General features: G+C 48.8%; 1 protein-coding gene across 5 annotated transcripts in view; it reads left to right on the top strand.

Annotated features, from left to right (window-relative positions):
* THSD4 (thrombospondin type 1 domain containing 4) overlaps positions 1-24,417 on the top strand; it is a 580,925-nt gene that overhangs the window by 80,829 nt on the left and 475,679 nt on the right. For all 5 annotated transcript variants that reach the window (XM_064570218.1, XM_064570219.1, XM_064570220.1 and 2 more), the window contains one exon: positions 4,523-4,890. In XM_064570218.1, coding sequence (XP_064426288.1) covers positions 4,523-4,890 — 368 coding nt within the window. The remainder of the gene's footprint in view (positions 1-4,522; positions 4,891-24,417) is intronic.

Genomic DNA, 24,417 nt, shown 5'->3' with positions numbered 1-24,417 from the left:
AGCCCCCCTCCCTTTATTTTTTCTTCCTTTCTTTCTCTTTCTTTGCACTTCCCCTCCCTTCCTTCCTTCCCCCCACCCCCGTGTCTTTTTTCTTTGTTTCTGGCTGTGTACTATAAAAATACAGTTTTGGAGCATGTGGTTGGATTCTTACCATGGGGACTGAGATGGAATTTCAAGTCTCTCACCATAATTCATCTATAAATTAGAGAATTCTTATGAATAGAATAGGATGGAATGTGGTTTCATGTTTTCTTCCCCCAGGGACCCTGCCCAATTTGGCAACGGGAAGCTAAATTAAGGGTGGGATTAGTTCTAGGAAATGGAGTTTTAGTGTAGCTGCATGTCTCATGCAAATGTTAGCAACAGTGCCTTCCTTCTCTATATTCATGAGAAATCAGGAGGGCCTGGGTACCTGAAATCCCCAGATGTGCCAGACACATACTTCTGCCTTTGTTTGTTTATCCCAATTATCCTTCTAGAACTATCAAAGGGGATTAATTTCGACTCATTTTACCCTTCGATTTTCCACCAAAAGCAGGCAGGGAGGCAACATGCCACAGGGGAAAAGAAAAAAGAACCCAGGAATAGGAATGAGCAGGCTTCAGCGTCAGCCCTGTCTGTGCCCCTTACCAGCCTGCGCCTGGGCAGTCACGCAGCCTCTGGAGGCCCCAATTCTTCTCCGGAAAAGGGACAAAGTGACACCAACCTCTCAGGGTGGCTGAGGCACCCTGACAGTGTACCATGGAGCTAATGGTGCCTACGCCAGAGAGTGGTCCCTACACGAGGTGTCTGCACAATTCCAGACTCAGAGAAGGTGCTCAGCAGACGCCTGTCCACTTTTCTTCCTTGTCCTGAAAGTACTAAGCACTGCATTAGCGTCCTCGGGCTGTTGTAACGAATTACCACAAACTTGATGGCTTAAAACAACAGAAATTTCTTCCTCACAGTTCTGGAGGCCGGAAGTTCAATATCAAGGTGTTGTTAGGGCCATACTCCTTTCAGTTACGAGGGGGACATCCTTCTGGCTTCTTCCAGCTTGTGGTGGCTCCCTGTGTTGCTGCTCATGGCTGTTATCTCTCTGGTCGGCCTCGGTGGTCACACGGCCCTTTGCTCTCTGTATTTTCTCTTCTGTGTCTTATAAGGACACCTATCATTGGATTTAGGGCCCGCTTGGAAAATCCGGGATGTTCTTTTTTTTTTTTCTTTTTTTAAAGATTTTATTTATTTGAGAGAGAGAATGAGAGACAGAGAGCATGAGAGGGAGGAGGGTCAGAGGGAGAAGCAGACTCCCTGCCGAGCAGGGGGCCCGATGTGGGACTCGATCCCGGGACTCCAGGATCATGACCTGAGCCGAAGGCAGTCGCTCAACCAACTGAGCCACCCAGGCGCCCAATCCGGGATGTTCTCATCTCAAGATCCTTAATTACACAGAGAATGACCCTTTTTCCAAATGAGGTCATATTCACAAGTTCTGCAGATTAGGGCACGGGACATATCTTTTAGGGAAGGCCACCATTCAACTCACTATACACACTTTAGGGATTACTTTCTAGATCAAGACTGTGGCCTGATGAAGCACATTTTTTTGCAGTCACCTCAGCGAATCCATGATCAGTTTGATATTTAAAAATCAGGACATGATTTTTTTTTTTTTAAAGATTTTATTTATTTATTTCAGAGAGAATGAGAGAGAGCACATGAGAGGGGGGAGGGGCAGAGGGAGAAGCAGACCCCCTGCCGAGCAGGGAGCCCGATGTGGGACTCGATCCCGGGACTCCAGGATCATGACCTGAGCCGAAGGCAGTCGCTTAACCAACTGAGCCACCCAGGCCCCCCAGGACATGATTTTTAAGGGGAAGAAAGAACAAAAGCTTGTTTTTGTTTTGTTTTGTTTGTATTTACAAGCAGGCAAAAAGTCTTCTTTCCTGGATCCCCCATTTAGTGGTGATGTGTCGAATGTGTTCACTATTCACACACCCATCCACCCTGCGGCTGCTCACATACTGGCGATAAGGAATCGCAGTCCTCCTGTCACAGAACCTTCTGTCTTGCCCTTGCTCTGACCCCGTCTCCCGCTGGCTCCAGCCCACGGTACCTCCAGCCTTTTGCCTTGGCTCTCTGAACATGGCTCCCAAAGGCTGGCTGGCTGACATCAGCTCTGGGCTTACCCCTCTGGTTAGATGCTCATTTGCTCCCTGGGTTCCCTCAGCTCTGTCTCATCCTGCCTTAGTTGCTCCCTGAACCTTCAGGAACTCCAGCTACAGAGGTCATCCACAGACCGCTCTGCACTGCAATGTAGTCAAAGGCAAATGGCCTCAATTAAACAAGCCCCATGGCTTCAGGGTGACTGATTGCCTGGGGGCAAGGACTCTAACCAAGGCCTGGGCCCTCACTTTTACCGCTTACCTCAGGGGCACATCAAGTGGGTTTCCTCATCAAGTCCTTACATCCCTCCTCTGAGGTAATCTTAGCTCCACCTCTCATTTCCATGTGGTGTGAAGGAGCTCTGCCTTGGATTTGTTCTACACAAAGGGGAGGACCATCCCTGGACCTTCTCATAGCTCAGTGGTACTGTGGAGACAGAGGACTCAACCTTGAAAAGTCTTTGAGCTTTGAGCTTTGGGCCAAAAAATGCTGTCAAAAACCAAGATCTAAAGAGAAAAAAAAAAAAAAAAAAGACTAAGTTAATCATGGCTTTTTGTACTTTAGATGGAAGGGTGAGGTCCTCTGAAAAACTCACGTTCCAAGGAAAGTCATAGTGTTGGTCAGTGTCCCACAGGTAAGAAGGACATTCCAGGGCGCCTGGGTGGCTCAGTTGGTTAAGCGACTGCCTTCGGCTCAGGTCATGATCCTGGAGTCCCTGGATCGAATCCCGCATCGGGCTCCCTGCTCAGCGGGGAGTCTGCTTCTTCCTCTGACCCTCTTCCCTCTCATGCTCTCTCTCAAATAAATAAATAAAATCTTTAAAAAAAAAAAAAAGAAGGACATTCCAGGCGGAAGATCCAGAAACACAAGGGCAGCTGTCTGCTGGGGGAGAGCAGGGAGTCCTGGAGCTGTGGGACTGGGAGTTGGGGAGACTTGACTCTAAGCCCAGCTGTAGCAGCATGACTGGGGCAGGTCACACGTCTCTGAGCCTCAGTTGGCAAACCTCACCTCTGAGAGGTAAGAATGGTAGACACCACGGCCACGGTGAAGCCTGGAGATTACACCTGTTACCTGGTACTACGTGTGCACCCGACTATTATAGCTATTACCGGGACTCCTCCTCTGAGGCCTTCTTAATCCCTCTCCCCTCCCCACCCCACCCAACCCTGTGCAGCCAGTCCCCCCAGGAGGCTCCCCAATCTCGTGCTAGCTGCATAGAGCTCTTCTGCTGGGTCCAGGCCATTTGTGTGGATCTGGGATGCTTTTCTCCTGGTCCTCAGGGCCTAGCTCCATGCAGGGGAATAGCTGGTGCTCAGGGAGTGTCTGCATAATGAAGGAACACTGTGTCCCCACACTGAGCACCATGTCTGGCATAGCTATTCTCTGTGAGATGACTGGTGAAGTGAATAGGAGTGTAGAATCACCCTCCAGGTTAGAACTTTAAAACTTTCTGACATTTCTCACTTCTTCTGATTTACCACGGAAGCAGGAAAATCATCATTATGGTTACTAACAAATATTTGGTGCCAGGCTCCCTGCTCTGCACATGCGTGACCGGACTTAAATTCCTTATGTCCCCGTGAGGTAGATACCATCCTTCTTTAGAACACAGCATGGCTCAGAGAAATTCAGAAACTTCCTAGTCACACGGCTAGAAGTGGTGGCAGGGAGGTGACTTGAGGGCAGGGCCTCTAAACTGCAGTGTCCCATCGTCTTTACTGCATGGAGACTGGGCCACGGGGCCTCCCCAAGAGGTTAAGGGAAGTCGAGTCCCTCTGGCCTGCACCCCGAGGACCAAAGTTGGAGGTTAAGGGGGACTCCTGAGGGCTAAGCCTCAGTAAGAGCTGAGGGCACCACGCCGAGCTCTCCAAGGCCACGGCAGCGGAAGCAAGGACCGAATTAGGACGTTTGTGAGCCTTAGGCTTTTTTATCTTTGTGTGGCCCTTCCCCCGTTAAAAAAGTTAAAGTTCTATTTTATGAGTGCGTTGGTATAAAGACGAATATCACCCAGGCTGGATTATATTCATTTCGTTCTTCTCATTTTATTTTATTTTTTAAAGATTTTATTTATTTATTTGAGACAGAGAGAATGAGATACAGAGAGCAATAAGAGGGAGGAGGGTCAGAGGGAGAAGCAGACTCCCCGCTGAGCGGGGAGCCCGATGCGGGACTCGATCCCAGGACTCCAGGATCATGACCTGAGCCGAAGGCAGTCGCTTAACCAGCTGAGCCACCCAGGCGCCCTCGTTCTTCTCATTTTAAAACCGGCCCAGTGCCTACTAGTGTTTAACGGATGGGGCTTTCGGGTTATCCAGAGCCTCTGCGGGTGAGGCAGGAGCGGGTGTTCGGGTCCCCTAACCGGCCTCTGTCTCCGCAGGTCCCCCAGCGGATGGCGGCGGCCCAGGGCGTCCCCGAGGACGGCGGCGGCGGCGCCCCGGGCGTGTGGGGCGCCTGGGGGCCCTGGTCCGCCTGCTCGCGCAGCTGCAGCGGCGGCGTGATGGAGCAGACGCGGCCCTGCCTGCCCGGCTCGTACCGCGCGCGCGGCGCCCTGCGGCCCCGAGCGCCCCCGCGCGCCTTCGCGGGCCACGTGGTGTCGGCCGTGCGCACGTCGGTGCCGCTGCACCGGAGCCGCGACCGCGAGGAGCCGCACGCGCCCGCCGGCCCCGACGCCAGCCGCCAGGGCCCGGGGCCGCGCGGCAGCCGGCACCCGCAGGCGCGGGGCCGCGACCCCACGGCGGAAAGCAGGTACGCGCGCGCGCCCGCCCCTGCCCTCGCGCCCGCCCCCCTCCGCTTCGCGCCCTCCCCGACGGCCCGGGCCGGCCCTGCGCCCCGGCCGGCGCGGTGAATGCGTGGCTTCCGCCGGCCGGGGAGGAATTCTTGGCTCTGCGTGTTTCCTTTCATCTTTTGATTTATTTTGCAGCCCTTTCAAGCGTTGAGGCCGCCCCCACCCCACTCTGGTTCTGAATAGTCTTCAAAGTGAAGCTAATGCTGAGAAGGCCTTTCGGCATCAACCTTAGGGAGGCCCCGTGGAGGGGTGAAAGAAGGCGGGCCGAGGGGGAGCCCGCTGAGCCAGTGCGTGCTGGCAGCCGGGGGCAAGGGAGGTCGTGGCCGCCGGCCGGGTCGATGTGACGGGTTTCGAGTCCTTGGACAAACTGGACGTCTGGAGTCATACGTGCTCCCAGACAGTTGGTTTCAGGAATCTCTGCACTTTTCTAGAAAGTTTCTCCAGGGAATTTTGAGTGAACACGCTGCTGTGAGGCTATGTCTAGTTAAGGACCTAGACTTTTTTTTAGAGTCGGCATGGAGTCTGTTGGCATGGTAAGCATTAAAACGGTTGTGTAGCTCCAGAACGCCTCCCATGGCTAGGCCCGCACCAATATGCCCAACTGGGCCGTGCCAGTGGGAAAGGTAGCAAGGTCAGTGAATTAATCAGCCCGTATTTACAGATGACTCAGCATTCATTCACAAGTATTTGTTGAGTGCTCCTAGGTCCACGATAGATTCCGAGAGCTGATTAATACAAAAGCAGTAACAACAATAAACGAACATTTGCCGGGAGAACGGGAGGTGTAAGATACGCTCTCCGTGCTTCAGAAATGTATACTTTAGTCATCAAGCCAAGTTAGGGTCCATCCCAGGCAGGGCGGGTGGGATGAGCTGTCAGGTGGGCTGCCCCGCCCCTCCTGTCACTTGCAGTTCAGACATCAGCCTCCATGACCACCCTTTCCTCCTGTGGCTAGATGCTTCAGGAGGGTCCCTGTCAGCCTAGTGCCGTGGGTTATCAGTGCCAGCCACCCGGAGGTGTAGAGGAGATGCAACCCAGCCACCCTCCCCAGCCACATGCTCTTGACATGGTCAGTAGGGTTTAGAGAGGACCATTTCACAGGGAAGGTGCGTTAGCCGAATTCTGAAGGATAAACCGAATTTGGGTGGATAGAAGAAGGGAAGAGCTGTGAGTTCTAGGGCCTGGCAGGGGGAGGGGAAAGAGACATCCGCTGGGAGGATGCTTCCTTCCTTTTATCCGACCACAACCCCATAAGAGGATAGCTCCCCATTCCCTTACCTGAAATCCTTATGGCCAACGCATTTTAGAATCCAGAACTTCTCAGATTTTTTAAAGGTAATTCAGGGCATATTTCACATATTAATGGCATTTCTTCTGTGGTATGGGGCAGCGTCCCGTAATTGACTGCCTTATTACTTCTGCAGTGAAACTTTTGAAAGTTCATATTAAGTAGGATAACAAAAGATCCCCTTTAAGTCCCTTAAGCTCAGGTGTGCCGCCTGGTGAATTCTGATACCAAACCAACAAAAACATAAGGAGAAAAAGGAAAGACAAAAGCTTCGTTTTCAAAACTCTTGGTTTGAGATTTGCAGGTTTCTAATAGTTAAGATCTGTTGAATGCCTGTTCTATACCAGGCATTGTTCTTGTCCCTTGACACTGACAACTCTATGAAATAGTGTTAATATCATCCTCATTTTAGAGGTGAGGAAAAGGAGGCCCAGAGAAGTGGAGAAACTTGCCCAGAGCAACACAGCCAGTGTGTAAAGAGCTGGGATTCAAACCTAAGCAGTCATGGTGCTAAGGACCTAATCAAGTAGCAGTTACACACGAGGAATTGGAGGGCCTACGAGGTGAAAGGGCTTCCAGAGCCCCAGAGCCGAAGAAAAGCTAAGAGTTGAAGGTGCTCTGGCTCCCAGATCCCTGGAGTGCTCAGGGCCTTCTCTTACAGCCGCTGCGGTTGAGAATCTAGAAGAGCTGCCCAGGGAACAGGCTCTAGTTGGCTGCAGGCATTCTGGCCCATGTGTTTTGGCAGCGGGAATTTTTTTTCTCCTAACGTATTGACAGGGGGCCAGTTACTGTTTACTATGAAGTTCCTACAAGTTTTTATCATGCTCTTGTAATTTGACAGTTTCAGATGGAACAATCCAAATATTAGGCTGGGAGGCCTGCGCTGCCGACAACTGTCACGCTCTTCCCAGCTGACAAAAATCACATTTGCTTATATTTATCAGTCATTAGGAACTTGCATAGTATATGTGACCCCAGAAGAAATGTCAGTGTGTTCGCTGGATGACTGCCTCACTTTCTGTTTCAGGTTTGAGGTTTGAGGCAAAGGCTGTTAAGGCTTAGATGTTTAAGAAACTGTTAAGTTGTTACGCTAGGCAACCGAAAACCTAATTGGAGCCAGATAACAAGTAAAACAGAACTATTCAACCTTCCAACAAATATTTATTAAGTATTTACTATGTTGTAAGGTCCTGGGACAGACACAAAGGTGAATAAAAGCCAGGCTGGGGGCTGAAAGCTCTTACTGGCAGGCTAGACCAGCTGTTTGCAAACTCACTTTTTTTTTTCTTTTAGCATAAGAGGCCTTTCCGTAAAATCAGTGTCAGATTGGGGCTCAGTTTGTCACAGAGGGCATGCAAATGGACCAGTGATTTTCAACCTTGGCTGACCGACCATTAGAATCTTCTGTCCACCTTTGAGAAATCTCAACACCCCGGTCATATCCCAGACCAACATCTGAATCTCTAGGGGTTGCAGTCCAGCCAAGGTTGGGAACCACAGGTTTGGAAGTATCTCTCTGGAACCTTAGAGTTCTGTGGGAAAAAAACTTGGAAGTTGAATATTGTCTAGCTGAATTTTCCAGGCTCAGAGAGCACATGTCAGAATCACTTGCAGTGGGCTGGGGAGGCTTGTTCAAAGTGGAGCTGCCCCGGCCCCACCATCTCCCCTGCGTAATGGGGATTCTGTTTTGTAGGTTTGGGGTGTGCCCTAGGTAGCTTCATACTAGGTGATTCTGACATACTCCAGAATTGGAGAACCACTGATCTAGAAGGTTAGAAAAGGCACGTGTGTAAATGCCTTCCCTAAAAGACAGTGTGATGAAATAGTAATAGTAATGATGCTGGCTATCATTTTGGATCATGGCTTATGTGCAGGCGCTACATCAAATGCATTGTAACACTTATAGTTCATACAACCCGATGAGGCAGGTGCATATATTCACATTTTACAGATGAGGAAACTGAGGCTGGGAGGAATGGAGTGACTTGCTCAAAATTGCAAAAAGTGACGCTGCTCACTTTCAGCAGGTGTGGTCAGAGAAGCTGCTGCCCATGTCTTGAAAAGTGGACGGGATTTGGGAGTCAAGGCTAAAATGAACTGCATCTCTTCCTTGCAGGGTTAAGCTCTCGTAGCCAGGGAAATCTTTGCAGCACGGAGGTTCAAAAAGTTTGGCAACCACAGTCCCTGTCCTTGGGGGTCTGACACTGTGGTGGTGGATGAATGGCAAACCCACAAAATGCTTCAGGTGCTGGAAAGCTGTAGAGATAGGGCCGGGGTTCGGAACATGGGGAATCCTTGAGGGTTGGAGCAGTCAGGGCGGACCGCACAGAGTAGGTAGGATTTGAACCCAACCTTGAAAAATATGTAAAATGCACTTAGCTGGAATATATTTAGGAACTTCTTCAGTCTACTTTCTTCCATATCAGAGCTTTGTGTCATTAAAACATACACGTACATACTGCAAATCACACTCTAAAAAGCCTTAGAAATCAGGTCAGTATTGGGGCACCTGGGTGGCTCAGTCGGTTAAGTGCCTGACTCTTGTTTTCGGCTCAGGTCATGATCTCAGGGTCATGAGATCGTCTGCTTGAGATTCTTTCCCCTTCCATCTCCCTCCTTCTCTGCTCCTCCCCCTACTCATGTTCTCTCTCTCTCTCTCTCTCAAACAAAATTTTTTAAAAAGATTTTATTTATTTATTTGAGAGAGAGAGTGGACGAGTGAGAGAGAGAAAGCAGGAGTGGGGGGTGGGGGCAGAGGGAGAGGGTGAGGCAGGCTCCCCACTGAACAGGGAGCCCAAACTCAGAGCTCAATCCCAGGACCCCAGGATCATGATCTGAGCCAAAGCCAGATGCTTAACTGACTGAGCCACCCAGGTGCCCCAATAAATAAAATCTTAAAAAGAAAAAAAGAAATCATGTCCATATTTATTAGTGGTTCCCCAAGGATCTGAGCTTACTAGTTAATTTTTCTGAGCCTCAGGGGCTTCATCTTTCAAATGCAAGTAATAACAATGCCCAGCACATGGGATTGTTGAGTGATTAAATGAAATGATGTGATCATATTTCCTGGCCTGTAGTAGGTGCTCAGGAAATTGTAGCTATACCTCCCTGTAGGGCTTTAAAGGCTGGGTGTTCGTGTGTTAGAGTTCCAGTTAGAAGTCTGGTTCCCCAGGAAGGATCAAGTGGAGAGCTGGGGCCACAGAGGAAGACAGGGAGCCAGGAACTGAGGGCTAGTCCAGGAGGGTAGGACTCTGGGCAACCCAGCCTGGGTGCAGCCAGGATCCCAGGGCCAGGGCACTCCGCCCTGTGCCCTCTCTTGGCATGACCTGCTTGGAAAAACCTGCCACGAAGGGTGGCTTCCCCCCTGGGATTTAGTCAGAGCACTGGCACCTGTGGAGGCCCTGGACTGGGCGAGTTTAGCCTGCGGGTCTTGGGCAACAGGTTCCATGGTGGTACTCCCCAAGGCCTCCCTCTCTCCATGCCCAAGGCCACGTCCTGGTGATGGCTGAAGGGGGGGCGGCGTGGGGAGAGGAGGATACTCGGTGAGCCCGGCCGTCCATGCCACAGTGCAGCCGCTCACCCTTCTCAGGAGGAGCCTTCCCCCCAACCAGTTTCTGGAAATGGGTGCCTGCAGGCCGGAGGGAGCTGGAAGGAGCCCCTGTGACTTCCATAGCACATAAACCAAATGGATTTCTTCTCATTTCCAACATGTCTGGTGATGCTGAAATCCAGAGAGCGTCCTCCTGCCCAGAGTCCAAGTACACAACCCAACAGAAACCTGTTGTAAATGTCTATTGGCTCGTTTAAGTCAGCTTCCACAAAGACAGGATATGAGAATAGACCCCACTCCTGTTTGAGGATGATGCCAGGTAACTCTCTCCCTGCTCTGGCTGCGGGAGAGCCTGCTAACGGGCGTTCCTACCCTGTGGGCTTCCTTAGACTCGCCTACACTAGTCAGTTTTCCTCATCACTGCACATGGGAACTAGCTGGAATCTGGGGAATTCCGGGATGCTTGATGGCTTTAATGCCGAGATTTTTTTCAGGATAGGGAGCACTCCTCCCCTCTACCAGTGGCCATGGCCAGGTTGAGAGCTTTCATCCACTGGAGACAGTTGCAGGAGCCAGGGACCATGGAAGCCACTATTTCCATTGGGTGTGTGACACTCGGCACGTTGTCACCCTCAGATGTCAGAAGGCTCGTGGAGGGCGGGCTTCCCAGAACTTCCTGGAGAGGTGGGGCTAGTTTCCCATTGGGAGGTAGTCCGGCTGGAGGGGGGAGCCCTCACCCAGATGGCGCAGACCCACATCTCAGGAGCAGTTTGTGGCCGGGACTCAATGATTGCTTTTAGTTTTATTTCCAGTATTGGTCTTCGGTCTCAACAGGCATTTGTTTTCAGTCTCTTAACCGGACCTTCAGGTGACAGGTGAGAGCAGGAGCCAGCACATCCGGAGAGGCCTGCATGACAGTGAAGAGTTTAGCCCTGGAGCCAGAGGGCTGGTTTCTCTGCCCAGCCCCGCTGCTTCCCGGCGGTGTGTCCTGCCACGTGGCTGCGCTTCCCCCCGGGGGGGGAGGGTCACACGCCTGCTTCGTGGGTAATTCATACAAAGTACTTAAGCACAGGGCTGGGCCGCTCATAGGCCCTCAGGAGAGGCGGCAGAACCCCTTCCCCCTGCCGGGCATATTATCAGGCGTTGCATGAACAGCATTTTATCACATCCTCATCACAGTCCTTTGTGGTAGACTGGTACTGCTCCCACTAAGGGATGACAGACTCGAGGGTTGGAGAGAAAATGTCTAGATCAAGGTCACATAGAAGGAAAGCAAGAGAGTCAGGGTTTAAACCCATCTGGGCTATGTTATGCTCCTCTCAGACTTGTACTTCTAGAAAGGCTTTTTCAAAATTAAAGGTAACACTCATTGGTTAAGCTAAACTTTATTAACTAATACCTCTCTGAGATGAGGGAAAATGGGATCTTTCTCCAATATTTGGTCTAAAATTTTTAGTATACTTACAACTTATATATAAAAGCTATAAGTATACTAAAAATATATAGCATGCATATGTATGTGCAATTACATATATATATAGTAATGTTGAAACTGTCTTGTGTTTCTGCTCTCGCTATCTCTCTGTCAAATAAATAAATAAAAATCTAAAAAAAAAGCTATAAGTATACTAAAAATATATAGCATGCATATGTATGTGCAATTACATATATATATAGTAACATTGAAACTGTCTCCACCATGAGCTTTAAAGTCTACACCGGAAGCCCGAGGGACACACCAACTAGGGATAGTCAGCTGCTGGCCAGGCAAAACCTTAACATGAAGGTCCTTGCTTTTAAAGGCTGCCTCTGGATCGCAGCCCTTCATTAGTAGAGATGACATAGCAATTACCTTTTTTTTTCTTTTTAAAGATTTTATTTATTTGAGAGGGAGAGAGAGAGAAAGAGAGAGCACAAGCAGGAGCAGAGGGAGACGGGGAAGCAGACTCCCCGCTGAGCAGGGAGCCTGATGTGGGGCTCGATCCCACGACCCTGAGATCATGACCTGAGCTGAAGGCAGATGCTTAACTGACTGAGCCACCCAGGCATCCCCTACCTTTTTGTGTTTTGTTTTCATTTTAATTTGGTCAGCATTCTTTCTATATTTGCTGTGAACCAGGCACTGTGCTAACACAGAAGGGATAGACACGTGATGGAGGTGTGGTTTCTGAGGACTTCTGTGTTTACTAAGGAAGTAGCCCAGGGATGACCACCATGATGCAGTATGATGCATGTTCCACCTGTGGGGGAGCAGAGGGCTGTGGGGGCACAGAGGTGCAGCTCATTCTTGGGGAATTAAGGTAATTTCGTGGTGAAGGGTGATTTCCTTAATGGGTGGGCTTGCATTTCTCAGGTGGGAAGGAGCTGGGAAGTACTTATTTTATGGATGGGGTATGGCAGTGGTCTGGTGACACCAGGGGAATGAGAACGTCTCCTTATTCCCAAGAGGCTCGTGCTGGTGGGGTGGAGGAAGAAGTCAAGCAAACAGACATTTACAAGCCCAGGAAGGAAAGGGACAGAGAGAGGACTGGAGGAGCCAGGGAAGGTTTCACAGAGGAAGTGATGACTGAGCTGAGCTATAAAGAAGGATTTTAGCAGAGCCCGAGAGGGAGGAGGGCGTTCCCCCAAAAAGCGAACTGTAGGGATGGAGACCTGAAGGCATGTGTGAGCCTGTCACCTTCTGGAAGTCGTAAACAGTCTGATGGAGCTAGAGCCCAGGCTGTATATAAGGAAATGTCAGGGCGAGTCTGGGGAAGTCCAAAGGCTCCCTTCCAGGGAGGGCCTATCAAGCAGGATTAAGTGGATTGCATTAGAATGTCTTTGAGAAAGATAGTTCCTGTTAATACAGATGACCATCTCTTTTCCGTTTTAAAGCCTGATGAGGTCTCCATTGTATAGTCAGCCTAAATCTCTCCTTCATGCCCTTGTGATTTCCAGAATGGCCATGCCACCCCCCTACCCCATCTTCATATGTCACAAGAAGCCAGGGTTTACTGGCTTGAACAACACAAACTTACTCTCATACAGTCTGGAAGCCAGAGGGCTAAAATCAAGGTGTCAGCAGGGCTTTGTTCCTTTTTCGGGCTTCAGGGGAGGATTCGTTTCCTTCCCTTTCCCATTTCTAGAGCCTGTCTGCCTTCCTGGGCTCGTGAGCCTTTCCTTCCATCGTTCCGCCTCTCATCAAATTCAGCTGCCTCTCCTTTTTGTAAGGACCCTTGTGATTACATCACACCCACTCCAGTAATCCAGGATTATCTCCTCATCCTGAGATCCTTAATCACATCTGCAAAGTCCCTTTGCCACATAAGATAACATTCACAGGTTCCGGGGGTTCAGACGTGGGCGTCTTGGGGTGGTGGGAACATGATCCAACCTACCATAAAGTACTTGCCTTTTGGAGGTCTTAATAATACCCTAGTCATAGGACAGTTTCTGGGTTAGCAGGACCACCAGCTGTTGCCCCACATCATGTCTGATAATTTCCATGGGAAATTTAGCGTACTGTTTCCCAGAAAAAAAGAAGAAAATCCATGCTTTCCCCACCCCTCCCTTAAGTGTCTTTCTTTGGACATGCGGTATTAATCAAGGACAGTGACATTAATAAAATGAAAGGTAATGGACGCCTGAGGCAGCTGGTGTGGAATAAAGGGCTCTGTCGTCCAAATCAGGGTCCAAGGTCCAGTTCCCGATTCTCATGAATGCTTTCATCTTTGGGCAGGTCACCTCTCTGGGCCTTACTTTGCATGTCTGTGAAATAAAGGGATTCTATTCCATCTGTTAGGGTCTCCCGCTTGGTATTGGCACGTTCCTGAGGCCCAATTGCTGTTTTAAATGTTCCCACCACCGCTCTGCCATGCAGAGTCATGGAAAGAGAAGAAGGTGGCTGGAAGACACAGCTCTCAGCCACGTTTCCAGACATGCTTGGAAATGTGATGGTTTTTCTTCTCTCTAGATGCATCAACACGACTACCCTTCAAATCCCTCTGCTGAGACTTCTGTCTCATAACGTGACTTTTTCTTAAGAGTACCATCAACATGTCTGACCTTCTTTTGGTCTCCCCCTGAGGCTCTCGGCCCTTTTCTATTGAAAGCATTCACATTGCTTACCTCGGAGGAAGGAAGCCCCGGGCTGGGAGTCATTAGACCCCACTTCCTGTCTCCGCTCCATCATCTGCTAACTGGATGACCTTCGGGAGTCACTTCATCTAATCTATAAAATGTGGATAGTTATATGTCCTCTGTCTATACCACAGACCCGCTGAGAGGGTCAAATGAGGTAACAGCTGTACAAGTACTTTGAAAAACGTCAGACATGTTTTAAAACAACGTGGCTTGATTATTTTATTCTCACTGACCAGATCATCTTTGGGTTTTAGAGCCTCATGTCTCCTGTTGTAATTTCTTGTATGTGTGTGCATATGCACGGGTATGTGTTTGTATGAACGTGTATACGTGTGTATGTGCGCGTGCGCAGGTGTGTGTTTTTACTGGGAAGGTCCATTCATTTGGAAATAGGACAGACAGGATCAGGCCTAGATCACAGGCTTTCCCCTACCCTTTCCCGCCTCCCTGGGGAAATGTCCCTGGCGTGGGTAGGGATCATTTGTTTTTTTCAACTCCTTCTTTCCCACCCACTTTCTTGGAGGCTATTTGCATTTCATCATTAATAATGCTGGAGCAACATGTTCTTTCTGTCCTGAGGGCCCCTGGAGTCGAGTGGACCCCTTCATGATACTGGCTAGGAAAACTTGCTGTTAATTAAACTTCACAAAGCCACATGCCATTTTCCTGACCCTCAATCGTTACCTAGGGAGTCACGTTACATACGGGGTGGGGGGTGGGGTGGGGAGCAGAAACCACATGGCAAGGAGAAGGGAGATCTTTGGCCTTGTCTGTGTTTCTCCTTGGAAAACCTCCCCGGTGATCCTGGGCAGTTAGCAGAGCAAGCAGGTACATCTGTCTGAAATGCACACTCTGCATTTTTGGTGCTCTTTATATCCTCCTGCAGGGAAAGTTTTGTTTCTTTACCGTCCGAAGCAGGATTTCCACTTAGTCCCTGAATTGTTTGACAAGAGGTTACCCGTTGATGCTAACCAGATAAACGGTGTTTTAATATGCTTTGGTTTCTAAATCAGAAACCTTGGCTCTTTTCAGTGAGAGAGCTTTGTAGCAGAGCTGGACCCACTGGTATGTACATTTCTGCCTGTAGGTTAGGAAAGATTGGAGCCAGATTTTAAGCTTGAGTTACTCTGATCTCAGACAAGGCTCCAAAGAGCCCTAGTTCATTTCTTGTGGCATTTTATTAAGTGTCAGAAGTATTTCATTAGTTATCAGAACAAAGATCACATTTGCCATAAGAATGCTGTGTTGAACTTCCTCCAAGTCATTCATAACTCCAGGTTCCAGAAGAAAGATATGATGGGCTATGGAAAAAAATCTCACTACAATATGTATGTCCCAGAAAGGGGATCTCAGCTTTGCATCTGGGACCCCTAGGGCTTCTCTTTGGACGCACGCCTGGTGGCAGACCGAGATGCCTTTGCGTGAGGACGGGGATGGGGGACACAGCCTGGATGCCTGCGTTACTGTGGTCTCCTTCACAGATCCTCCCTGCACGTCGCTGATTCGGCCGTCGTGATGATGACCGTTTTACGGCACCTACTATGTGCCACGCCATTTACATGCATTACATGGGCCTCAACCAGCCCCATTTCACAGTTGAGGACTCTGAGCTGAGGCAGAAAAATCCCCGGCGTCGTGCTCCTGGAAGGGGCAGAGCAGGGTCTGAAGGCAGCGTTGCCCGACCCCTGTGTCCCCAGTCTTCCCACTGTCACTCCAAGCCCAGACTGTGGCGCCAGGTGATGTAGCTGTAGGTGAGAGGGTCTGGGCCACAAGTGCTGTGGCCTCTCTGTTGGTTCTCGTGGCAAAGTGCTAACCGCTCCTTACGGGCTCCTCGAGTCCTCCCTTGCTCATCCGTCCATTGGCTCTCTCCTGGACGCATGGTACTTCTGGCTCTCCTCTGTTAACCGGAACAGGAAGAGTCACAACCGATGTTTACTGAGCGTGGACTATCTGTCATGGGCTGAATAAAGGTACCAGGTCCTCATTCCCGGAGCCTGTAAATGCCAGCTTGTTTGGAAAAAGGGACTTTGCGGATGTGATTACATTAGGGATCTGGAGATGGGGAGATCTTGCTGGAAGGTACAGGTGGGCCCTAAGTGCAACCATGAGTGTCCTTATAAGACAGAGGCAGAGGGAGATATGATACCCAGACACACAGAGGAGAAGGTGTTGGGAAGACAGAGACTTGAGGGTACTGTCCTTGAAGGTTGCTGTGTTGGGGCCACTGGCTGAGGAACGCTGTGGCCGCAGAAGCCGGAAGTGGCAAGGAAGCAGGTTCTCCCATAGAACCTCCTCAGGGAACACAGCGCTGCCGACTTCCCATTGATACTGATTTCAAACTTCTGGCCTCCAGAACTAAGAGAGGATAAATTTCGGTTGTTTTAAGCCACCAAGTTTGTGGTGGTTTGTTATGGCAGCCCGGGGAAACGAATACATGGTGTATAAGGCTCGGAGCTAAACCTCAAAGAGCCCTTTTGATTAAAGTGTCTGTATTGTTCCTTTTTTGTATGAGTCGAACTCTGTACCTGGAGAGTTGAAGCATGAGCCTTGGGGCCCAGAGCTCGTAGGTTACAGAGTAGGGATTCTAAGGAGAGTCTGCCTCCCAGTCTTTTCTTCACCACTGTGTTTTTCTCCCTTCCTGCCCCAACTCTTTTCTCGTGCCAGTGCTCCCTAGGTCAGGCCTGGGTCAAGATGAGAACTTGCCCTGGGCACCTGGGTGGCTCAGTCGGTTAAGCGTCTGCCTTCAGCTCAGGTCATGATCCTGGAGTACCGGGATCGAGCCCCACGTTGGGCTCCCTGCTACGTGGGGAGTCTGCTTCTCTCTCTGACCCTCCCCCCTCTTGTGCTCTCTCTCTCTCTCTCTCAAATAAATAAATAAAATCTTAAAAAAAAAAAAGATTAGGGCTTGTCCCTAGAGCCTTCTCTTTCCTCTTTATGGTTCGACTTCCAGGTGCATGATATTGTCTGTGTTCCCTCCCAAATCTCTTTCCTACAGAAACATTGGTCCCCCGTGGGCCACGTGCACCCAGGAGCAGTGAGCTGAGATTTCCCTCTCCCTCTGAGATTGGAACGCAGGTCACCGTGGGCTAGTGCTGAAAATGTTTTCTTTCTGGATTTGGAGGGAAACGGTAATTTCTTCCCCCTGTTTTCCAGTAAATTCTCATTCCAAACAGTCCATCCCTGTAATCCTTTGTGAATGGCATTTGGTATTTATAAGCTGTGCTGTATTGCAGCTGTTTGAGCTCCTGAAGAGCTTACCATTCATTCATTCGGTAACATTTGTTAATATTACAATAATATCCGTTCGTTCACGCAGACTTACAGCTCAGACAGGTTGTTTAATGTCTTGTGGACTCAGTTTCCTTGTGTATAAAATAGGAGTAATGATCCACTCTGCTGTTTGCAGGGGTGGTTGAGTGGGGTAAACATGCATAAACCATTCGGCGGGTGTTCCGTAAATCATTGCTATCTGAATACTGAATTTATTTAAATACACGATGCTCAGTATTTTGGGGGATGGAGTAAAACTCTAGAACAAATCCCTCTTTCTTCTAGTTAACTGAGGGTGACAGACTTGCACCTAAATAACTTTCCCCTAATGCAAGGAAGAAAGTTATGCATCATTCTTCACACGTGGTTATTATGCTGGAAATATTTCATATTTATGATAAAGAAAGAAAATGAAGTGATATATGGTATGTGGATACATAGAAAGTGGTTTAAATATTCAGAGCAGGAGAGGCATCCAGAATATGAGAGAAATACAATTGCTTCCTTCATGGGCCTTTCACATAAAAGATGTTCAAGAAATGTAAGTTGCATTAGAATCACAATTGCTGTTATATTAATGAATTCAGCAGGACTTGGAGAAAATCGTTCTTCAACCTGTTTCAACCTGCTGGGGGTCAGCCTCTGGGGCGGGGGGCACTGTTTGTGGGTCCCCAGGGGAGAGGGGTTAGGAGCTTACATTTGCTTAGCACCTGCCCGGGCCAGGCACTGTGCCCCGCAGGTAATCTCACTGGGTTTCCCCTAAGCCCCTGTAGTTCTGGAGGGCAGCTCAGGTTCAGATTACATCCCACACCAGCCACGGGTTTGACTCCCAAGAGGACTCCTCTCAGTTACTCTGGAGAAATGAATGCATTTACTGTTCTCTCACGCAAAATCAGCTCCGTACCACTCAGCCCACATTCGGCTCTCTGCCTCCACGGTGACCCTCACGAGTCAAGGTTGGAGGCTCTGTGTCTCTCACCTTCGGGAAGTGCAGCCAGTGTGATAAACCACCATTTACAGAGGGCCACTGAGGGCCATGCCCTGTGCTAGTCACTTTACCTTCATTATCTCACTGACTCTGCATGCCAGCCATGGGAGGTGCGCACCCTTAGCCCCATCTTAGCGCTGGGGATGAGATGCGGAGTGACTTACCCATGGTTACACGGGTAATAAGTAGCTGACCTGGCTTGTTTGATGGAATACCTGGGCTTTTGTCCCAGTTGATCTGTTACCCTCCTTGCTTTTCAGGGATGCCCTGCCCAGCGGGGTGGGGCCGTCGTCTTGACTCTGAGTTCTCTAGTGTTAACTTAGCCTCAGCTGGAAATGCTCTCTGTTGGACCAGCACTAGTTCATTTTTTTGCTTTTATTCATGAATCCAAAAATATTCCCCTTCCTCTAGCCAGATTCGGGGGGGACACTGGATTTCAACCTCCAGATGTCCTTGTGCAGTGAACAACCTCCTCAGCTGTAAGTAGGGTCCCTCTAGCCGCTGGACACTATTGCTTTCTGTTAGCCTGAAGTTGGTTGGCTTGAACCCTCACTCAGTTGTCTTTATTCCACCCTGTCTGAGCCCACACCAAATAAAAGTACCTGAGGATTGGTCCTGGAAAACCGGGATCACTCAGATGCATAGGGGCACCAGTGAACACAATGATGACTTATTCTTAGGGACCCTCGGCTGATTTTCAAACACTCTAAACAAGAAGAAGCGGCCTGATGATAATATCCAAAGTCAGAAGCTAAGTCCTCTCCCAGGATTGCTCCAGAGGGCTGGGTCTGTTCTGGGCTTCTCCTCAGTTTTATTTTTAAGATTTTTTTTTTTTTTTAATTTGAGAGAGAGAGAGAGAGAATGAGAGACAGAGAGCATGAGAGGGAGGAGGGTCAGAGGGAGAAGCAGACTCCCTGCTGAGCAGGGAGCCCGATGTGGGACTCGATCCCGGGACTCCAGGATCATGACCTGAGCCGAAGGCAGTCGCTCAACCAACTGAGCCACCCAGGCGCCCTCCTCAGTTTTATTTTTAAGGGTGTGTGTGCAGCCACCCTATGGATCTCACCTCCTGGGAGGCCAGTGGGTGGGTCACTGAGGATAGGGTCTTCTTGAGGCTTGGCTTCCTGGTGCAAAAAGAGCCTTTCAAACTCAGAATTCCTCTCCAACCACCCTTCCGCTTCCTTTGCTAGCTTGCTTGCTTCTTGGCTCGTGGTAGTGTTCCTGAATCCCTTTGTGAAAAGACTTCTTTCCTTTCTCTCGTTAGCACAGATTAACCACTTCCCTCTGTGTCCCATCTCCCTCTTCTTCCCTGTCTTCCCTCCCCCATTTAGAAGCCTTCCAGATCCTCCTTCTCTGAAGGCTCAGAGCAAACCTGTCCACTGACTCTCACGCTGGTCTTTAGATGCCGGTCTTAAATACTTCCTGAGGCCCAGCAGCAGATCTGGTCAAGCTGGTTAATGTCTGTGACCGTGTGCTGCACAGTAGGCAGCCAGGAAAGCTTTTGTTTTCATCATCTTAATTTTTATTTCCCTAAGTGGTCAGAGTTTTGCCTCTTACCTTCCGTAGACACCAGATAATTTATTGCCCGGAACAGCTCTGGCAGGAGCTACAGTCTTCTGAACTCCTAAGAAGACATAGGCACTCCACCTAAACCACTTGCTCGCAGCCTCTTTGAATTTCTCACATGCTCTCCTTTCTCCCTTTGGCAGGTTGCATTGTTCACAATGGAACAGGGTGAGTTTCAGGACCCCAGGGCTCTCTTTCCAGTTTTAGGCTGCCGACTCCTTTTGGTCCAGCTTGCCCTGGATCACATGGCTTCTTGGTGAACACACGGTTCTGCTCCCTAGCTGCTGTGCCCTTGCGTTCTTCCTCCCCCGGAATTCGGGCTCTTGGGGCTTTCTAGGTGGTGGCCAGTGGTAACTGACTTTCAGTTTCACCGGCTCCCATTGCTTCCCACCGGCTGTGTAGGGCTGCCTTGCTTTCTTGTTTCCTGGAACTCAGAGCCTTTCATCTCTACTAATTGATCCAGAAAGGTAGGCTTTATTGACGCATTGGTTAGAATGTTGAGCAATTAAGCTGTGGTCTCCCACATATGTTATCCCAGCAAATGCTGCTGCTGGTCTCAGGGATTATGCACACAGGGTAAGAAACTGGGTAAGCCTTGCCCTGGAGAACCAGAAGACTCGTGAGGGAGGCAAGCCTCTTGCCTCATGATGTTACCAAGCTGCAGTGTTTATGCTACGGCAGGGGAGTGTGCAAACTGCGCCCCCGAGAGCACTAACAGTGTGGGGCGGCTTAGGGGAAGCACATGAGGTGCTGATATTTATGTTGAGCTTGGAAGGCTACTCCAGTGCAGAAGTAGGTAGCATAGAATTGCAGGCGGGGCCTTGGAGGCCCAAGAGCTCAGTGTGTTTGGGAAATGCTGAGTGATCCCTTATGCCTGGAAAGTGTAGGGTTGGGAGGAGGCAGGGGGAGGGTGCTGAAGACTGGAGTTAAATCTGGTAAGACAGACTGAGACCAGATGATGAAGAATGCAACAGGGCACCAAGCTGGATGTGCCTTCAAACCACCTAGGTTTGAATTTTATTTTCTAGCCAGAGATGAGCCATGAGGGTTTTATGAAATTGAGGGTAACGACCAGGGCCGTGTTAAGAAAGACAAATCCAGTGGAGAGAGAAGTCAAAAGTGCATGAGCTTGCTCATCCTGACTTGGGTACCTGATGGGTGGAGATGGTGTTAGGCAGTCTGGGAATATGCACTAGGGATGTTTGTCATCACCAAAAGTACTGAATTGGGCATTATCGTCATTGCTGTTTCTTACACAGACTGTGTTGCCCAAGACTCCAAAGAAGCTTCCACCTGGGCATGAGGCTGGCGATGGCCTTCACTGATCTAAAAACTTTCTGGGAGTATATAACTCTTCAGATGTTGACAGTGACATTTCAGAGGAACATGTGGTCCCCTGATGATTTCTGCCCCCTCAGTCTTTGGGGCTCACAGCCTGTTTATAAGCGGGTATTTTATATCCAGTCAAAACGTCTGTATAATTATTAAGGTTCCTGACTTGGTTTCTCTTTGTGATGTTGTTCGTACAGCAGATGCAACCTCAGAGAAGCTGAGGGGAGGTTTCTGTATTTGCTCCTATGATCCTCCCACACCCATACACAGTTACATTCTAAAAAAATTCAGTGGAAAAAACAGGTTAGGGTTTTCCTTTTTTTATTGCTTCCGTGTATTGAAAACCTGTGCAAAAGGCAGAACAATTTTTTTTTAAGTTTTTATTTTAATCCTAGTGTAGATAACATACAGTGTTATATTAGCTTCAGGTGTACAATATAGCAATTCAGCATTTCCATACAACACCCGGTGCTCATCACGACAAGTGCCCTCCTTAATCCCCAACACCTATGTCACCCATCCCCCCACCCACCTCCCCTCTGGTAACCATCATTGTGTTCTCTAGAGTTCAGAGTCTGATCCTTGATTTGTGTCTGTCTCTCTTTTATTTTTTCCCTTTGCTTATTTGTTTTGTTCCTTTTATTCCACATATGAGTGAAATCATACAGTATTTGTCTTTCTCTGAACTATCTCACTTAGCATAATGCTCTCTAGCTCCATCCGTATTGTTGCAAATGACAAGATTTCATTCTTTTTTTTTTTTTTAAGATTTTATTTACTTATTTGAGAGAGAAAGCGCACACGAGTGGGGGTTAGGGCAGAGGGAGAGGGACAAGCAGACTCTCTGCTCAGTGGGGAGCCTGACATGGGGATCCCAGGACCCCGAGATCATGACCTGAGTTGAAGTCAGATGCTTAACTGACTGAGCCACCCAGGTGCCCCTGGATCACATTTTTTCATGGCTGAGTAATATTCCATTGTATATATATACCACATTTTCTTTATCCATTTGTCAATTGATGGGACACTTGGGTTGCTTCCATATCTTGGCTATTGCACATAATGTTGCAATGATCATAGGGGTGCATATATCCCTTTGAATTAGTGTTTTTTTATCCTTTGCATAAATACACAGTAGTGCAGTTGCTGAATCCTAGGGTAGCTCTATTTTTAACTTTTTGAGGAACCTCCACACTGTTTTCCAGAGTGGCTGCACCAACTTGCATTCCCAGCAACGGTGTAAAAGGGTTCCCCTTTCTCCACATCCTCTCCAACATCTGTTGTTGACTGTGTTGTAAATTTTAGCCATTCTGACCAGTGTGAAGTGCTATCTCGTTGTAGTTTTGATTTGTATTTCTGTGATGATGAGTGATGTGGAGCATCTTTTCATGTGTCTGTTGGCCACCTGTATGTCTTCTTTAGAGAAATGTCTGTTCATGTTTTCTGCCCATTTTTAAATTGGATTATTTGTTTCTTGGGTGTTGAGTTTTGTAAGTTCTTTATACATCTTGGATACTACAGAAAAGACATTTTTTATGGTACTACAAAGGATAAGAAATGACAAATGAGTCTGTCTCAACTCCTCCCTCTTGGGCGATTCCCCAGGTTTCATCTGTACCCTTCAGAAATACATCCTGCCTATATGCACTTTTATACCATGTACATTTTTTCTCTGTTCTGTTTCTTTCTTCTTTATTCACACAAAGAAGAGCGTGGACATCCTCAGTTCCGTGTCTTTGGTGTCTTGTTCTTTTTTACTTAACTGTGTTTTGAAGGCCACTCTATCTCAGTATATATGCATCTGCCTTGTTCTTTTAAGCAGCCTCATGGTCCTCCAGTGTCTACATGTACCATCATTTAACTCGCTCCTTATTCCCCCATTTAAGGACACGTGGGTTGTGTTTCACATTTATAATTTATTTATATATAAGATTTATTTATTTATTTGACAGAAAGAGAGAGAGGAAAGACAGCACAAGCAGGAGGAACGGCAGAGGGAGAAGGAGAAAGCAGACTCCCTGCTGAGCAGGGACCCCCCCCCCCAACATGGGTCTCGATCCCAGGACCCTGGGACCATGACCTGAGCCGAAGTCAGACGCTTAACCGACTGAGCCACCCAGGCGCCCCTCACGTTTATAATTTATAAGTCCCAATTCAGATATGCAAAATGCACTTGATTTTTCTATAACCAGACTTGGTTCATGAGCCTCCGTGTCTGCCGCTGCAGGACAACTGCCAGTTCTAGGAGACTCCGATGCTCTGAAACAGCATGTTCGACATGATCTGTTCAGGGTTTATGCTTAGTTCAGTCAGGACTCTCTCCCTTCTTTGTATTCTAGCCTTCTCCCTGGGGGATGGGGCTCCCGCAGGAGGGGTTCCTGCACAGTCGCGGTGTCTGCTCTGCCTCAGTGTTTTCCACCCTTTGAAGTAACTGCTGCCGAAATCCCCACACTTCTTTGGGATGACCCCTTGGGGGAGGCCCCTCCGCCATGACACCTCCCTCCCGTGTCTTGCTCAGGTAGGTGGCATGTTGGACGAGGTCTTCCCCACAAAGCTGGCAGGTCCCTTCCATCTCAGGCTCCTAAATGGATCTGGAGTTTGTGTCGTACCCCACCCTAGGCCAGAGCATTCTGGCCTAATCTCTGTTTACTGCCTCTCACTTCCTCCCTCATCTGCCTGCTAATCAAACTCTTCATTTCCTTTGGTTTGAGAAGATAATTACAAGGTCCTACCTAGCATCTTCTTCATATTCATAAACCATACCTCTGCTCTTTATGCCCCACACTTTGACTCTTGACAAAGCTTAGCTTTTCAGACTCTCTCCTTGTGGTGATCTTCGGGTTTTGTTTGGTGCTGTGATCATCAAGGTCATCCCCGAAGCACTGTGTGGAAAAGAAAGGATTACTAAGAGGGAGAAATGCACTAGGGCTAGTTCCAGAAAACATTGCCCTACCAGGTGGTTTCTGGTGTCCTGCCAGTTCACCACGGCTGTAGTGAGGACCCTTGAGCCCCGTCTCTGTGTACCTTTTTTTTAGATAAATTTATTTAGAAGATTTTATTATTCATTTATTTATTTGAGAGAGAGCGAGCATATGTGAGAGAGAGCACAAGCAGGGGGAGCTGCAGGTAGAGGCAGAAGCAGGCTCCTAGCTGAGCAGGGAGCCCAACTCGGGACTAGATCCCAGGACACTGGGATCATGACGTGAGCAGAAGGCAGATGCTTAACGGACTGAGCCACCCAGACGCCCCTATTTATTTATTTATTTATTTATTTATTTATTTATTTATTTATTGAGAGTGCTCACACATGCATGCATGCACGAGTGGGAAGAGGGGCAGAGGGAGAGGGAGAGAGAGAATCCCAAACAGTC

Source organism: Mirounga angustirostris, unplaced genomic scaffold, assembly GCF_029215605.1.
Source record: "Mirounga angustirostris isolate CCGP_5_RB_7025 unplaced genomic scaffold, mMirAng1.0.hap1 SCAF_9, whole genome shotgun sequence".
Taxonomy (NCBI): domain Eukaryota; kingdom Metazoa; phylum Chordata; class Mammalia; order Carnivora; family Phocidae; genus Mirounga; species Mirounga angustirostris.
Note: the sequence above shows the minus strand (reverse complement) of the source record. Positions and strands in the feature narration are given on the sequence as shown.